At 39.8% G+C, this 18,551-nt stretch overlaps 1 protein-coding gene across 1 annotated transcript; it reads right to left on the reverse strand.

Moving 5' to 3' along the window:
• Positions 1 to 1,274: 1,274 nt before the first annotated feature.
• Positions 1,275 to 14,129, reverse strand: LOC108673152 (mucin-5AC). The gene is made up of 14 exons (XM_018160938.2): positions 14,011 to 14,129; positions 12,748 to 13,070; positions 12,068 to 12,290; positions 11,744 to 11,829; positions 10,621 to 11,599; positions 10,138 to 10,325; positions 9,459 to 9,607; positions 8,879 to 9,011; positions 7,494 to 8,410; positions 6,859 to 7,012; positions 4,517 to 4,670; positions 3,837 to 4,021; positions 3,100 to 3,209; positions 1,275 to 2,779 (listed from the first exon to the last, which is right to left on the reverse strand). Exons 1-14 carry the CDS (start codon positions 14,075 to 14,077, stop codon positions 2,665 to 2,667), a joined length of 3,783 nt encoding a protein of 1,260 aa, XP_018016427.1. The 5' UTR covers positions 14,078 to 14,129; the 3' UTR covers positions 1,275 to 2,664.
• Between the last annotated feature and the right edge of the window lie 4,422 nt (positions 14,130 to 18,551).

Consider the following 18,551-nt stretch of genomic DNA (forward strand, 5'->3'; position numbering starts at 1 on the left):
TTAATTCAACCATGAGCACGGATCATCAATGTGAACTAAAAAAAATCGATTCAACATTCAACATTGCTTGAATGAGGTCGCAATTTTTCGCCGTTTGCTTATCTTCGTAGCTCAAAATTTTTTAACCATAAATTCCATATTCCTTCATTCTATTCATAAAGTTTCATTCAAAGGATTGATGCTATCATGAATGAACTAATACTTTATAGCTCAAACATGAATACTATTTACACAATCAAGTTCAACCGAAATCAACTAGCATGCAGCAGAACGACCTGTTCTCTTCGTAGACTTGCTGGGAACCTGCCGTATTGGTTTTTGCGATATAATTAGATTTAAATATAGTCGACCCGAAACCAAATACGTATTAGTCAAACACAGACAGAAATGTAATACATACGATAAAAAATGATTTAAAAATGGTAACAGAGTGCAATGAAAAAAAAACCGTTGAGCGACGTTAAAACTGTGCGCGAATGTGTCGGACTGGTGCACTGGAAAAAAAATCGTAATAGCTTTAGCCTTCGAGTTTGATGGTCACAGTGTGCATTGTAAAAAAAATATAACTCAGTACTCACTGCAGTGAGTGGCAGAGAGCGCATTTTCCCGTCGACAAAAACGGGAAGTCACGGACGGACAGGCAGACAGACGGACATGGCGAGCACAATAGGGCCTTTTTCTCAATAAATGAGAAAATGTGCTAAAAAAGTAATTTTACGAATGCCCTAAAATCATTACGCAGATGTACTAAAATTCAGAATTGTCAATGAAAAGTAACCAACCATCTTATCGGAAATGGTCAAATGGATGAGGACTCGAGAAACTGTTGCTCCCTATCATCAATCCTATGTATATAAAAAACTATGTAACTAAAAAACTATCCTATGTAAAACGCAATATAACTTGAATGAATAATCAGCAAAAATTCGCAAGGCAGGCGCAATAAATTAGGAATGTTTTAACCTAAGTTCTAAATCTTCCCGTCAGCGCGACATTTTGGTTCAAGTGATAGGTACATATACTGGCACTGCTCCCTGCAACGGCGAACGAAAATAGAAATGGAATCTTCATCCAGAATTTGACAGAAAAAATTAATTTATATACGATTATACGCAAATAGAACTGGCCAATAGAGCTGGTAAGGTTCTCAGCGTAGCTTGGATACGCTCAGAGGAGCAATGATTCTCTTCAAAATTTATGTAAATTAAACTGTTTTTGCCACACAACACAGTTAACACGCAAGAATAATTGGTTATGTATGAAAAAAAGCAGGAGAGGTATAAACAAATTTAATTAAAATCCAAATAAATCGATAACTTCAGAGGCGTGCCCTGAAAAATTATCAAGTTGCTTCAAAGCTTCTTAAATTTTCAGCGGTTGTGTCATCATTATGGAACTAAATATATTCAGGGAAGACAGCAAGAAAGAAGAGAGAGAGTTTTCAAGTAATTAAAATTACGAATAAGAACAAGATTTCAGAGGTAGTCTCGTAGAGTGAACAAACGTTGCTTTGTTAGCATGGCTCTCATGATACGCTGCCAGAGTACCTTGATAGTTGCTGAGATGTAGCGCAGACTATTCGCCAGATAGAAATGACATTCTGAGATATTAAAGACAATACAAGCTAAAACTTAAAATTCTTTTTTGATGGCGAGAAAGTAACAAATTATAATTTTTGTTGGCGCGATAGCTAGGAGCTAAATTTTTTCATACAGAGATTCGACCTCAGAGCTTAACTATTATACAAATAATACGTAACAAAAAATTTACATTTATCAACTCTAAGTACAGATAAGGAGAGGAGAAGCCGTTTAAATTATTGAACAAGTAAGAGCTCAGTCAGGTCAGTAAACTGCCTACGAATGGCACGGGTCTTCAGTGACCTGCCTATACCAATTTGAGTCAAAACCTAAGAACGTACATATCACAGATATAAATTGAACTAAACATGAGCGTAGTCTCCTGGGAAACACACGGGCAAAACTGTCGCACCCACCACTTGCAGGGACAATTAACAGTATCGTAGTAGTTTGCCAGCTAAAGACAGCAGATGAATGCATTAAAACAGTGAAACGTTGGGCGCTGCCGCGCTAAAAAATATCGTCGGCAAACTCAATCATTTAAATAAAAATTTACACTGGAACGAGCTATATAATTAAAAGCATAAGCATCTGTATAATTACTGATGTCGGAAATTGGTCATCAATTTGTAACTAGTTCCTTTAAAAGTACGCGTGCATTGGAGCTATGGAACAAAGCAACAAAGGAAGAAGTTTTAAACTATAAATAAAGTCCAAATCAAATCGTCAAGAAAGAAGACTAGTAAATAATAGTTATATTCAAGTATTTTACTGTTGAGCGTCGATTTTAACCTATCATGTTCTCGCCAAAATACGGACTATCTTATGCTAAACTTGGCCACCAAATTATTTAACTCAATATCACAACCACTCTTGAGATTTGTGACATGGCATAATTAAAAGTAAAGTCAAGAGTTGCAGCCGACCAACATCGCCTTGATCCGTTCAAAAAGATAAGCTCCCAGATCAATTAATACAAACACTAAACGGCGTAAAAATGTTCATTGGAAGATATCTTGCTTGATTCAAGGCTGATGACGTAGCCAGTCTACCGGCTGCAATGAGAGCTTTGTGCCGACGAGCGTTACTTGGAAGGCTCACAGTCTTCGCAGTACCACGAGTAACCACGACGCTTGGGGGTTTTCTTCAGGGGAGGTTCAAGGCAGTTGAAGTGGTATGCCTTGTGACATTCGTCGCAACTGCGGGATAGCAGTAAACATGAGTCGTATGCTTTATTATAATAATTTTCCTTCTTCTGCTTAAGAAGGTAAGAAATTTTCCAAACGATAAACTAGAACACAGTGGAATAATTCACACTAACCAATGTCGCAAATTCAATCATCAAACATGCATAACCTCGATCCAGTCAATAAACCAAGCCAACTTCTTAGTCAGTATGACGCTCTTCCATATCTCAAGATAGTTCAATACAACGACACAACATCAAATAACCAAGTCAGCATTTACATTGAATTAAAGTTCTAAGTTGAAGAAGACATTAGGAGCAGTGAAGACTAACCTGACCGTATTTGTTACCCCGCCGGTCTCGCCACAAACGTCGCACTTGCTGAACTGCTGGCTGCACCCAGCGCTGCCGCCGTCGCTCTTACGACGAGAGCACGCATCACCCTTCACAGTAGCAAATAAATTCACATAAACCTTATATTCGAACTTTTAATTCATTCAAGTCTTCTCGCCAAATTGACAGAAACAACAAAAATGTAACAAAGTATTCTACGCTCGTCAACAAAACCTGTTCCTGCTCTACAACTCACTAATATCAAAACCGTAATAAAATTTGCGGAAGCAAATCAGCAGAGGATTCAGCAATCAGCAGAGGAAAATTCCACTTACTAGTGCCTGTTAATGCAGAACTGGTAATAAATCAGAAGAGCTCAAATCATACTTTTTGTGTGCTTTGTAGAGTTAAATTAATCACTACTGTGACCAAAGTTGTTGAAGTTAAAATCGAAAGAATTGATGACCGCGCATAATCTTCTTGCATAAAACCCAGTCATTAGACAAGCATGGATCATCAGTACTTGCACTTCAAGAGGAGTTAAACCAAGATGGTTGGAGGTAAACATGCAGCAAGGTGGCTTGTAAAACAAAGACCACTCCAATACAATGTTGCACGAGCAGACCAAGCGTCTCACCATGGCAATGATGCTTTTGTGGTGCATAGAATAACAGCCAATGCCTATTTTACTGCAAGATAATCAACGAGCAAGTTTTGAGATTGAAAAGAAAACAAACCGCAGTGGTTGGAGATGCAGAAGTTTTATCAGATGAAGGACGCTGTAGCATGGGTTGGGTAAGGGTGTACCCAGGAGGAAGGTTTGGGTAGCCAGAAGGAGGAGGAGACACCCGACTGCTGCTCTCACTGCTACTGTTGCTGCTCTCGCTTGCGTGGGACGTGGCACTTGCCGGTGCGCAGCCCACTGTAAATAATGGTACTGTGAACAACAGGAGCCATGGCAGGGTCACTGAAATATTATTAATTACATATGACAATTATACTAAAATCAAAAGTGTCAATGCCACGACTGCTGAAATATTACTGAGGCTGTAGAAATTTTGTATAATCCACGGAACCAGAACTGAAATATAATTGATCACACTGAAATTATTAACGGATCACTGAAATATTATTGATTACATAAGACAATTATACTAAAATCACAAGTGTCAATGCCTCGACTGCTGAAATGTTACTGAGACCGTAGAAATTTTGTATAATCCACGGAACTAAAACTGAAATATAATTGATCACACTGAAATTATTAACGGATCACTGAAATATTATTGATTAGATAAGACAATTATACTAAAATCAAGTGTTGATGCCACGACTGCTGAAATATTTACGACGCTGTAGACATTTCGTATAATCCACGGAACCAAAATATTTCGGAATTAGACGGCATTTTTCTAACCGGTTGAGGCAGCACAGGCGTCATCAAGACTTGAAGAGGACGAAGAGGGGAGCAAGACGTTAGCGGTGGAGGAGGAGGCGTTGATTTCTATGATGGTGCACGAGGGGGGGTCAGGGGTGACACCCTCGCTGGGACGCGGAGGCAGCGGTTTGATCTGGAACATTGTGGTTGAACTTGCATAATTCCATTTGTTAACTTAACAGAAGCCACATAATATATAACTTACTTTAGACCAGAGCAGGATAACAATTCATGAGTAGACCATTAGAAGAGATTGATGGTATCAACTCTACAGGGCGGGGCAGCAGTAGTCAGATCTGGTATATTGGCAGTCGCATGTATGCAGACTGCCTGGTTCATTTCATGATTGATGTAATGGGATAATTATCAACATCAGGCCATATATAACCGTGAAAACAAAGTAGGCTTCAATAATCAAACCTGTCAAAGTTTTACTAATTGGGAATATTTTGCATTACATTATGTCAAAGAATGTAGTGGTACGAATTATGAATGTTCTGTTATTATGCGAAGATTACCTATAAACTCTAACAGGACAAGTTTATAATGGAAAAAATAATCTATATTTTGAAGGAAATAATGTAACTCGGGAATTTATAATTAAAAGTTAGCGCATAAAAACAGCCCTAATGAGAAAGTGTATCGGGCTGTACAACATTCTCATCATGCAAGGTTCAGCATCAGAATTTCACTCAAAAACAGAGGCTGTGTGTACAGAACGTAGTTCAAAAACGAATAATTAGATTACTTGTCACAAATTTCAGACTTGCTGCTGATAAGTGCGACCGTATAGTCGACGTTACTTGAATGGGTTTCCGGCTTTTAACCGCTGATAGTCTGGTTGCCTCTCGGGTTGTCTTAAATAACTGCCAACGCGGTCATTGCTTTGACCCCGGCCGTACAGGAATGTAGCGAAAACCTGGGGCCATACTTTCAAAACTCGCTAAGTGAACGTAAGTACTTACGCTCTATTTTCTTGTCTATGATTGGTGAATTTTGCTTGAAAGGCCGTCAATGATTGGCTGATGAACTTACGACCTCTTAACTTTTTTTGAAAGTATAGTCCCTGGTCTTCATTTGTAGATTCTCTTACAGGGATCGTAGCTGTATCAATGAACGTGAATTTATTGCGATTGGTACTGTTCGGAAACGGGCTAGCGGACGGCCACCCGGCCGCGGGCCATCATGACAGAACAACCTTCGGCGCGAGAGAACAACCTTCGGCGAACAACCTTAGCTAAGTGAACGTAAGTACTTACGCTCTATTTTCTTGTCTATGATTGGTGAATTTTGCTTGAAAGGCCGTCAATGATTGGCTGATGAACTTACGACCTCTTAACTTTTTTTGAAAGTATAGTCCCTGGTCTTCATTTGTAGATTCTCTTACAGGGATCGTAGCTGTATCAATGAACGTGAATTTATTGCGATTGGTACTGTTCGGAAACGGGCTAGCGGACGGACACCCGGCCGCGGGCCATCACGACAGCAGCAGACCGTACTTGACGTAACAACCTTCGGCGCGAGTTTTAGGGTCCTTATATACGCCGCCATCACGCAATCTGGACTGATGGAATCCCAGACTGATCGATTCCCCGAGAGATGGAATTTCTAACGCTTGGTCTCGAGAACAATCGTGCCACACACTACACCATTTTAACCCACATTCCAGTAGCCTTCTCAACTCCCTAACTCTCAATTAAATTTATAACTGAAGTAATCTAGTTATTTGCCCTTGAACTACATTTTATCATTACAACTGCATATCATTAGTCAGCAATGCTGAGTTGAGTATGTTAGTTTTTGTGTATATAGACTTACGTTGATCTTTTTATCAGTAGTTAATTCTCTGAAGCTGTCTCAACACTCGGAAAAAACTTCGATTCAGCACAAACTCACAACAAGAGTGACACTGAAATATCAACTTCACGGATGAAAACGTCTCAATTTACTAAAAGATACTTCTGATTTTTTTTTTGTAAATTCCACTTAAAATTAGCCAACATTAACCACCTAGTGAACAAAAAAAAATTTCAGAAAGAGAAAGAAAATTTAGGCTACCAAATAATTAGTATATTTGAAACCCATTGAAAAATCTCCGGATTCAGAGAACTTGGGGAAAGGACAAAAATCCTTTAGTTTCAAGACTAACAACCCAAAATAAAACTTCCGTACTTTCAGACTGAGTGGCAGCCAACAAAGCAATCCTTGACAGAGTTTTGGACAGATTAATTTTCAGTTTTAATCCACCTTATAAATAATATACAGAAAAAGATAATTTAGAAGTATAGAAGTTAAACTAAGGCTAAATGAAGAGTAACAACCTTGAGTCGCAGAGGAGCTAGCATCTCCGACGTCTGGTTGCTCTGCCAGTACGAGTGGTGGTGCTTCTTGCGACGCTTCTCACCGCTCTTCTCTTTATCTCGCTCCTTCTCCTTCTTCTTTTTCTTGGATCCATCTCTGTGTCGCTTTTCTTTCCTGAAATTAGATATTCCGATTATGCACAAGTCTAGATTACAAATGAATCTCTAAAAATAAATACACATCATAAAGATATGCCAAATAAAACAACAAAGCACAATTGATTGCCTTTGGACAATTTTCGCCGCAGATCAAGTTCAAAACACATATATTACTTTTGAAGCAGCATGAGTTTGCGACTTGCAATAATATGGTGACAGGGCCGAGTGAAGGAGTGCGACTGTGAGAGGCACACATAAATGCGATAACTAATGCGGCAGATAATTTTCGTCACTTGATCACGATCTACACATGAACATTGAAATATTCATTGAAATGCTGAAAATATGAGAGCAGTTTCTTAACAGACTTAATGCAGGCTAAGGCCAAGTACTCTAAGCTTTAGTTTAGTCAAGAAATGAGAGGCTAAACATTTCTTTTAAGTTAGTTATTGAACCGAATTTAATGAGCCCATTGAAACAGACTAAAATAATCATGCCTGGGACTGGAGGCAGACACGTCTTCCTCGTGGCTTGGGGCAGAATCAGCAACAGGTGAGTGCAGAGCAGACGGTAACGTGTCAGCGCTGATGTCGAGTATAGACGGGGACGGCGAGCAGACAGATAACGCGGGCGTGACTGTGGATGGAGAGCTGACACTCAACGCTGACACGGATGAAGGGGATGTCGTGGGTAAAACGGAGGTAGGTATTGCAGATACGGGTGTGGATAAAGACGACAAGACCACAGTAGGGGCCGGAGAATAAATAGAAACAGATGATGAGGAAGAAGCTAATGAAGTTGATGAATTATTAGAAGTACTGGATGACGACGATACACAAGACTTGTTTGGATCAGGAAGCGATAAGGGTACACCCGATGCAGTATTGTCAGATGGAGTTATACTTTTTGTCACTGTACCACACGGCTGAGTCAGGTTTGTTGTTTTAGGTTCGGCACACGAAGTTTGGCACTTACTGCTGTCTTTGGTATCGTTTATAGAACTACCATCAATATGGTCTTTCTTCGCACTGGTCAAGTTGCTTTGACTCGCATCAGAAGCGGAAGGGTCTGTATTCTGAAGCGTAGGTAAATCATGCAATATTTTCTTTTGATCAGTAGGCCCGTGTTGCCCCCTGCGTGTTCTGCTACCAGGTGACCCTAGAGGAGATATTGGTGTCGCTTTATCCTGTTTAAGTTTCTCATCTCTGATAATATCCTTGGTGACGTCACTGATAACGTTCTCTATCGTCTTCCTAGCACGCTTCATTGACGACGTCGACGTTCGCTTGGCACCATCGTTGCTACGGCGTCGCTTCACCGGCGTCGTGATGGCGCTGCCACAAGCTTTGTTCTTGGTGCTCGACGCTGGCTCGGGGACAGGGGAGGAGCAAGGAGGGGGGGAGCGGTCCAGTGTCTGACAGAGCAATACATAAAACTGTACTTTTGAGACGTCATGCTGTTTGAATATTCAATATAAATAATAAAAAATATACTATGAAAATGAAAATAATAATAAATGAATACACGCCGAAGGATTTAAATCAAGAGCCAAAATCATCATTTTGACTTGTGAACTTCATTAACTATATTAAATAAAATATAATTCTCCAAAATGATTGTCACTAAATAACAGGATATTTTCTGGGTAATAAAGCAAATACTTAGAATCAACAAATACAGTGGACGCGAGATCCTAGTTATGAACACGCTAAATTTTCAGAGTAAAGACGGGAGGGGAGAATGTGATCAAACTTCAAGATAGCGAGCCCAAAGAAATCCCATGTAACATCACAAGTATTTAGTACTCGTGTGAAAATTGTATTGAATAATATCAACTGCGCTCATAAGTAAAATACACGTTTATGAAGTAGAACTGAGGTACCTTCTGCTCAGATGTGACGGAGGGCGAGAACTTGGCAGGCTCTTTGATGATCCTGCGAAGCTGTCGGGGCGCATTTGTGTCAACTTCAGGCAGCTTTTCCGAGTCTGAGGTGCGACAGCAGTCTGAACATTGCCTGCATACAGAACACGTATTAATAGTCATTACCAAGCATACAAATTGAGAAATATATGCAAGGTGGGCAGCAATGATCATGCTACTATGTCTCGTTTAGAGAATGAGAAGTTGTAATTTCAATTGAAAAAGATTAATTGAGTCAGAAATTTTGTGTGAAGCACAGCATGGCTAACAATTAAATGTATAAAATTCTTTCGACCAAAATAACAAAAAAAAAAATAAAATTAAAATAGTGATAAGTTAGCAATATTAGGAGGCAAATAGGATACTGATGAAGTATTTGAGATCAATTTCTCCAATCCATGCAGAAAGCGACCGAGCTTATGATGAAAATAGTAATTGACATCAGAGACTGTTGTTGGCCACTCGCTGTGCTAGTACTAGAATAGAGATTTAAAAATGGCAATAGAGATTGCAATGGACGAAAAAAAAATGCGGGGTTTACCATCCCATTTGTTTAGTTTTCTTTGGCATCCTAGAGAGGGGCGGGTCGAGGCAGCAGAGATGGTAGTAGAGGGCGCAAGTGTCGCATAAGATCTGCAGGTGCTGGTCATTTGTTTGCAGACACACGCTGCACGTGTGCGTCTCTCTGTCCTGTGTGGACAGTAAATAATGTTAGCTCTTCATGAAACGTGGCTGGCATATGGAATCAACAAAGAAAAACAAAACGTTTGACACAAAACATGGTACAATTGGACAAAACTAATAATACAAATTGGCAAGAAACAGTTGACTCCAGATAAAGTCCTTTAACATCTCAGCCTATTGAGTCCTTTAACATCGCAGCCTATTGAGTCCTTTAACATCTAAGCCTATCGAGTCCTTTAACATCTAAGCCTATTGAGTCATTTAACATCTAAGCCTATTGAGTCTTTTAACATCCAAGCCTATTGAGTCATTTAACATCTAAGCCTATTGAGTCTTTTAACATCTCAGCCTATTTAGTCCTTTAACATCAGTCCTTTAACATCCAAGCCTATCGAGTCCTTTAACATCCAAGCCTATTGAGTCATTTAACATCTAAGCCTATTGAGTCTTTTAACATCTCAGCCTTTTTAGTCCTTCAACATCCAAGCCTATTGAGTCCTTCCACATCTAAGCCCATTGAGTGCCCTGATAATTACACGAGAATTAGATGCTTTGGCAGGAGGCGTGGATGGCGTATCAAGATTCGGGTCTTTAGGAGTCAGTGAGGGGACGATCTCCCCCGCAGACGCGGGAGGTGCAGCTGGCGTTGACGCTGTCATCATCACGTCAGCCGGAGCCTGGCGTTCGGGAATGGTGCTCCCTATTCTCGGCCCTAACACTCCGCCTACAAAAATATTCAAAATAACAGTTTATGATATTTATAATATAAATTAAGCAATTATCAAACTGCAATCATTGATTCGGTCATCACACTATCTTTGGTCATGTAATTTCATTGGAGGTCACGTAAGAATGGATCCACTTTGTGTTCCAAAATAAAGAAATATTGTAAACAAATGATCATATAGAAATGAGAGAAGCAATTGCTACACAAAGAGTTTAACAAAAAGGCAATGAAGGAAAATATGGAAAAAAATTCCCTTTAAAGTTGTAAATCAGTTGCCAGGTAAAAAGCGTACTCATATTAGACGGTAGAGGATCAGACATCATCTTGGCAGCAGCTTTAGTGATGAGCCTCCTTGTCTCCCTGCCTCCTCCCAGGCCAGGCTGGTTATTGACTGGCGGCTCAGGCGGCGGCACTGCCGTCAATGAGTTGTGAATGGCGGCTACCACTGGAGGTAGGGGCAGTGGGCGGCCGGCAAGGCCTTTCAATATATTGTGAAGCTCCAAACTTTTAGCGAGAAGCGAGTCCTTTAGTTCGTTTTCAGCTTTATTTTCTCGCTCTGCTTCAGCAAGGAGTTCACTAATTTTCCTGTCATCTTCTGAAAGCTTTGCATTCTCAGCAAGCAGCTGCTCCAGTTTTGATTTCATCTCTTTCAGCCTGCGGCCCCTGTCGACATAATAGCTTGTGAATTCAACTGAGAAGGCCGGAGGTACGTGCCACTTTTTCCTAATATCCCCAACTGCATTAACTTCCGCCTCGTGCGTCTCAGTGGGCAACCCCATGAGTTGCGTTTTGTGCAGCAGCGTCCTGAAGAGACTGGCGCAGGTGCTGATGGATCGCGGCATCTTTTGTGTAGGGAACCACGGTGTAGGTCGAGCTGCTTTCACCTGGTCGTACTTCTCCCTATACTTCACAAGCTTCCGGTCCAGTCGGCTTTGATCTTTGTCGCTGATGACGGCACTATCGGTGTGCTTGACATGAAGCTGGAGCGTGAGCCAGTTGCGCTTGCGGCGCTTCATGAGCTCTTTGTCTGTGTGTAACTTGCAGTGAGCATAGTAAGGATCCGCTTGATCTGCTTCTCCATGGTTTACTTCTGATAAAAGGCCCTCCCGTTGTGCACACGTCACATGGAAATATGAACGGCACATGCCTGCATCACAGCCTATGCAAACGCCTGTCTTGGCATAACGAATATCCTCACACAGAGAGCAAACTTTGCTGCCCCAGCGGCTGTAGGCCATCTCAAATAACGTCGGGAAAGAGAGCTTATCCACCTGAAATACAAATATGTACTTTAGATGTTTTAATATTTGCATAAAAACATATGCATCAAACAAAAAAAAAACATCTTTACCTAAAGTTACATCATGTCATGATGTCACAGTTGGCTCAGTATCATGGAGAGAAAGTTAGCTTACCTCACTAAAAGCCACACCAGGAACGTAGAGCGCACAGACAAGATGCACCCAGCGGCCCATTTCTGTTTCTTTAAAAATGCTGTGTCCTGTAAAATTGATTAAATATGAACAATGTAGTATAATCGATTTCTAACCAGGTTATACTCGATAAATATATAATATGGACAATTATGAAGTACCGGTAATTCAATAGTGAGTTATAAAAAACACCTAGAAAATTTAAATAAGCCTTCCAAGGCTTTCATCTAACACAAACCAAAATAGGAATTGTTCTTTTGGGAACATTTTTCACAACAGACCAAATATGCAAAAAGTGTTACTGACCAAGATTTGGACAGAGCTCACAAGGTGGGTTACGAACGCCAGCTTTGCAGGCGTCACAGAACCAGGGTTCAGTGGAACATGATGACACTGTGGATGACACTGACACTGTATCACTGACACCATAGCATCCCTCATGCACGCTGACATGACACCAACCATCGCAGGTGACAATTTCATTAGCATCATCTGAGTTGTCTCCAAGACAAACAGCACACACGAGAATCTGCCGAATACAAAACATACAAGTTACACAATTAAAAAATTCTTTATCTCTAGTTTAATATCTATCATTAATCATCATTTGTATATAGAAGGCATGACAACATAAGTTAATTTTTTTGAACATTTTTATCAATGGATAAAAAGAGGTTTATGTGCCTTGAACAACCACTTAGATTAGTTTGTAAAACACATTTGTTCCTGAATAATTACTTAGTGAGACAGGCTAAATCTCTAATTAACCAATCTTGAAATGGTAAGCACATGGATATTAAACAAAATTTAAAAGAATAAATTGGTTATCTTATAAATTGCAATACACACACTACCACCAGTAAAAGTTGAAAAAAATAAGAAAAGTCTAATCCTATCAGAAAACTAAATTGGAATGGTTGACAAAAAATGATCATGGGGAGATTCATTTTGTAAGTTATTTCTACAATAAGCTCTAGCAAACAAACTTTGTGGCCATCAATCTTCTGTTTCTTCTGTGCACTTTCCAGCAACTTTTGCATGCTGAGACCATTTGTTGATGGCTGTGCATCTTCAGGCAGCATTGCATTTTCAACATCAGAATTGCTGCCATCCTCATCTTCATCATCAGAGCTACTGCCATCATCAGCATCAGGATCACTATTGATGGAGATGTCATCATCGTCATTGAGCTTTGCTTCATCAACGTTGAAGTCACTATCATCGCTGCTATCGCCCATGTCCAGGAGAGCAAGGTCTATGAGGGCAGCTTTAGACGCCTTCACTTTCCGCTTCCCAGGCTCACGATCAACTGCAAAAGTACCTTATGTTAATGTAAAATTCATATATAGAAAATATTTTCAACAGAAAATTTGTTTATGTGATAATTTATTGGCTTTTCAAATGTTATTAATTTCATCATTTTATGGGTTAATTGTTTAATTTAAATTGAAAATAATTTGTAAAAGTTTATTAGGTAAATGGTCCTTTCAAAAGAGAACAAATATATAAATCTACTTTTCACCAAGTTAGAAAAATTATTGATTTTTATTATCTATATTTTTTACATTTCAAGACATAAAATACAGATTTAAAAAAAAAATCATGAAATTATGACTTCAAAAAAGTATCCATAGAAAAGCTTGAGTAAAACTTGAAAAATTATTAAAATAGACAAAGTTTAAGCCCTTTTTTGAGTCAAAAATTGAAAATGATTTATTCTTTAGTTCAATGAATTTTCACCATTCTCTTTGCAATATTTTACTGAATGTTTAAACTGACAATGGAATGGAGCTAGAAAACATTACTACAAAACATTTTCTTTATAGATATGATGACCTTTTGTGGACATTTCTCTGCTTTTCAATTTCTAATTTCAATCATCTGATGCCAAATTCTCCTTCTAGGCCTAAAGACTTTACTAAATTCACTTTTAATTGCTCAATAGCCTGCTCAAATAGCTTCCTTCATAAAAATCACATCAAATATTACCTAAATTATTGGAACATCAGTGAATCACCATTGAAAAAAATGGTTTTCAATGGCATTTGCGAACTAATTTTCTCAATGTTTAAAATTTCAATTATGCACAATTTTTTTAAATCGGAATTGATACCGTCGTTCAAGCGCGCTTCAACTTTCAAGCTGCCCTACTACTACTATAACAAACTTCAAAGCACTGAGTGCAGTGCGACGCTAAATTGGTGATTTCAAGTGATTAAATATTTAAACGTAGATAATGATGAACTTACCCATGGCTCTGAGAAAGAGGCCCACTGAATCTGCTTTTGGATCATTGTTTGTGCCGTCTTCAGACATCTCCAGCTCTAACGTGCCAACACGTTCATTGAAGTTGTTTACCTGCGGCGTCGCGTTCGGAACTTTGGACTTGTCTGTGAACAAAACTTTACCCTAATTATTTATTTTTAACCTAAATCCACTATGGCAGCAGAAAATATAATACCTATGACAGTATTTTTGTCATTGCACTGTTATAACATAATGAAATATATTTGGTATTTGTACAAACTTGATGAACAGTAGACAAATTGGAAAAAATGTTAGTTAAAGTTTAAGTTTAAAGTGCAAGGCCTCATCAAAAATAGATCAGCTGAAGAAATCCTTGGACGAGGACAAGGCTAACGTACTTCATCAGTTCTTTAGCAATTGACTTTAACAGTATTTCAGCTATTTAGGAACGCCCAGTGTGCTCGAATTGAACAATTTTTTATATACGCGAAGAGGTTCTCGAGCGCTTGGTCTCTCGGAACCCTAACAAATCATGTGGACCAGACGGTTTCCATCTTAGATTACTAAAAAAATCAGCAACTGTTTTGGTCGGCCCTATGACTGTATTTTTCATAAGACCTTGAACGAACAGACATTGTAGGCCAATTGGAAAGAAGCAAGGGTGATACTTTTGTTAAAAAAAGTGATATTGTTCAAAAAGCGTGACCCCGGTAGCTATCGTCCTATTAGTCTTTCAAGTGTTGTTTGTAGGACTATGGAATCTGTAGTGCAAGATAGGATGACTGATCACTTGACAGTTAACCATATCCTATCAGACTGTCAACACGGCTTCATAAGCCGGCAGATCTTGCGCCACTAACATCTTGTCTACTTTGAATGATTTTGGATTTGCCTGCTGGACGAAGGCGAGGCAGTGGATGCAGTGCATCTCGATTTTGCCAAAAAAAAGTTTACAGTGTTCCGCATGAACAGCTGTTACATGTGGAACATGGGAATAGAGAGAAATGTACTTCAATGGATTAGAAATTTTCTTCTAGGTTGGCGTCGGCTGGTCAGTATTAACGGAATTTTTCAGAATGGGCATAAGTGCACAGCGGCGTGCCTCAGGGAAGCGTTTTCGGGCCAGTTCTATTCGTTGTGTTTATAAAGGAACTGCCGGAAGCAGTTGCAAGCGTGTGCTAATATGATGACGACACAAAAGTTTGTAATACAGTTATGGATGCGTCGAATAAAGGACAATTATTACCAGATGATCTTGATAGTTGGCTAGGCTGATGCACTGCAACTGGGTTTTAATGCTGTAGAGTGTAAAAAGATTTGAAGTTTTTTGTCAACAAGGAGTTGAAATTTCAAAGGCATATAGAAACACGAGTTGATAAAGTCAATGAACTGCTTGGACTCATCAGACGCTCCTACGAGTACCTGGATGCAGGAACGATGAAGCTGTTGTTTTTTGCTGTCGTGCACCCAAACCTAGAGTTTGGAAACGCCGTGTGGTCACCGAAATTAAACAATATACAAATTTAGTTGAGAGTGTTCAAAGACGTGCACCGATGATAGTTTTATGCTTGAAGGGCAAGGCTTATGAAGGAAGGTTGGCAATTATGAAGCCAATAAGTCTTTGCTATCGGCGTCTGCGTGGGGCCATAAGGAAGTATACATGTAAACCCATGTTTTCTGCAGATCCAGAAGGATTACTAGAATTTGTAACAAGAACCAACACCAAAGGCCACGGCTATAAACTAAAAAACTGCGCAGTAACTCCTCCTCACAACACTTATCGCTTCCAGTCATCGACGTATGGAACAAACTCACTGCTTGCATCGTTGGCACTTCGACTGAACTTTACGAAAAATATTGACATGATGGTTCATTATTTTTCTAAATATCTTTGGAAGCAATGACATCCATCGAATTCCTTTGTCTCACAACCATTGAATGAAGCAATTAAAGCATAACAATTCAATTCAATGTTGGATTTTCAGCAGATGCTCTAAGCTTCAACTCCAATTTTTGGATTGATCCGGTCAACAGACCAGTTCTCAGATCTTATAGCATCAAATCAGAGAAGTCAAGAAGTCATCATAGAAGTCAAGAGCATCATTAGAAGAATCGGCGACAGGCCAACTCGGCCTATTCTTTAACGCTGATATTGTTATGTATAATGGCAACATCGATATATAAATATAATAATAAGTAAAAAAGCATGACTGACAGTAGAAAATAACCACATAGTCCATCGACATAGTCCACACATGGTCCCAACGGGTACATCTGCCAACTTCTTACGTGCAAATATAATTTGGTGTGGCTTTCATTATAAACAATTTTCATTCTGTTAGTTTTTACGAAATATTTTGGAGGATCATCAATGACGGCACTCATTTTAACTCAATGCAGCCTTGTTGTTAAGACCACCAAGTTTGAAGCAGCGAATTGCGAAGCGAGATCGAAACTCATAGGTAGCTGTGAAAATTTTGGTGGCGAAACCAGAATTTTGTGTGTGGGTCACGGTTTCGTGACCCGCCGCTCGCTGTAAATACATAGAGATGCTCGGAACCGGTATCTGGTTTTGCCTGATTCACTTTCATTGCCATTCATAGTTTCATTAGGTGCATTATTTTCGTTAGTTGATTGATCATACGGCTAATGAAACGAAGGCAATTTTGACGGGTCGGTTTAAATTGGCAATTATGGCTGGGTTCGGGTGTTGGAACCAAAATTTCGTCGAGATCACAAGGCTTATTTTCTAAAATAAAACAGTTCGAAATCAACCGAAAACCTGACGCTGTTATGACTGCGGAATTTTCAGACTTGTTGATTAGTGTACGCCGTGTATCGTCCCAGACAAAATAGATTTCCGTTCTGAACTAAACTGAAGCTTAGCAGCCTAAAATTCAATTACCGCAATATGATCACTAATTTCTCTGTTGTTTTACCCGTAGCGTGCTGTTTCTCGAATAAAAATTACACTACATTATAGCTTTTAACTGGACATGAGATCACGGTTGAAAAAAATTATCAAAAAAATAACTATTCGTGTGACTTTATTACTGTGAAAAAGTCGCTGTCCACTCGTCCGTCATGCGCCTCCATCCGCAAGTGTCTTAACGATTGAACATTCCAGGCACTGACGCTCACCAAACAATGAGACAAACTATGCACCGGCCGCACTTGCAAGCCGGCCTTCATACGGAAAGGTTCAGTGCGACTCCATGGGGTGCAACAATCATCGATCTAGTGTTATTGTTGCTCCAACTATAGACGTCGCGTACGAATCAACTATTTTGCTGACAGATGATTGAAACACACGCTCTGAATTAGTGATTTTTTAGCCGTGTCTATTTTCTCGGTGCTGTAATCTTCTGAATTTTCATTTATTCGGTATCAATTAATTGTATGTTTAAAATAATGATCAGAAATTGCCAATGGAACCCTTGCGCTAATGATTAACATTCTATTGATGAAACAAAGCTCGATACAGACGAAAAATGGCCTAGGCTTGATTACTCAATAATTATTCCGGAAATGTAACTCCACATATTGGACCGCGATTATTGTAAATTAGATATTATTTTCCTGCAACAATGGGGTGTGCCCCAAGTTCTGTGGCTGATGTAGAAGAGCCCTGCAGCACAGAAAGAACTGATGCCGGCGTTGATATACAAGCAGCAGTAAAAGTTCCAACTTCAGGTTCGATTTGCAATGAAAACGTGGCTTCTCCCATATCTCACACCGAGTCAAACAAGGTTGTGCCGCTCAGTAACGACGCACTCAAGCAAAGAGGGTCCGTTCCCTCCCCTAGTGACTTGTCAGTCCGACGAACCATCAACTCGTTGAGGGGATCAGCTGGTACAGTGAGGAGCGCTAAACTCAGTCAAACTGTGGCGCCTTACGAAGCCGTGCCCATCCCGGGCTTCATGATGGACCCTGAAGACAACCTCATCATGAAGCAACGGACACTGCCAGCCATTGGGAATGAGACGACTCTAATAAACAGTAATGAGAATCCAGAGTCATGTAACGCAATGTCTGTTCATGCTCCAATATCGTCTCCTCTAGGCAGACAATCGTATAAACTGCATAACGATGAAGGTAAAGAATTTTTCGGCGCCAGCGAGCACGTTAAAACAGGAAACAGCAGTGGGTTGGATGGTCTGAGCGAAAATGAGACACACGAACTAAATTGCACCATCTCCAGCGATCCAGACTTCATTGCACCACTACATGAAACCACAATCGATTCTGAAGATGTTATAAACAGTCATGCGGGTCCAGGAGCCACAGTCGCTAGTGAATCTTTGCATAGCTTCATTGTCGATCACGAAGAGCCCAACTGTAAGCAAAACATGATTGACACTGAGTGCGACAGCACCAGCACCAGGTATAGTCCCGTTACAACTAAAACTCAGCCAGGTAAACTGAATGAAATAGACGCTGATGAACTCGTGGATCAGTTTGATAGTCTAGACTTGCATATCAACACGTGTGATTCTGAGGCAGCAGGGAACGTCCGTGAAAAATTGTCACCTAAAAATCTGTC

Source organism: Hyalella azteca, unplaced genomic scaffold (genome assembly GCF_000764305.2).
Source record: "Hyalella azteca isolate HAZT.00-mixed unplaced genomic scaffold, Hazt_2.0.2 contig7398, whole genome shotgun sequence".
NCBI lineage: Eukaryota > Metazoa > Arthropoda > Malacostraca > Amphipoda > Hyalellidae > Hyalella > Hyalella azteca.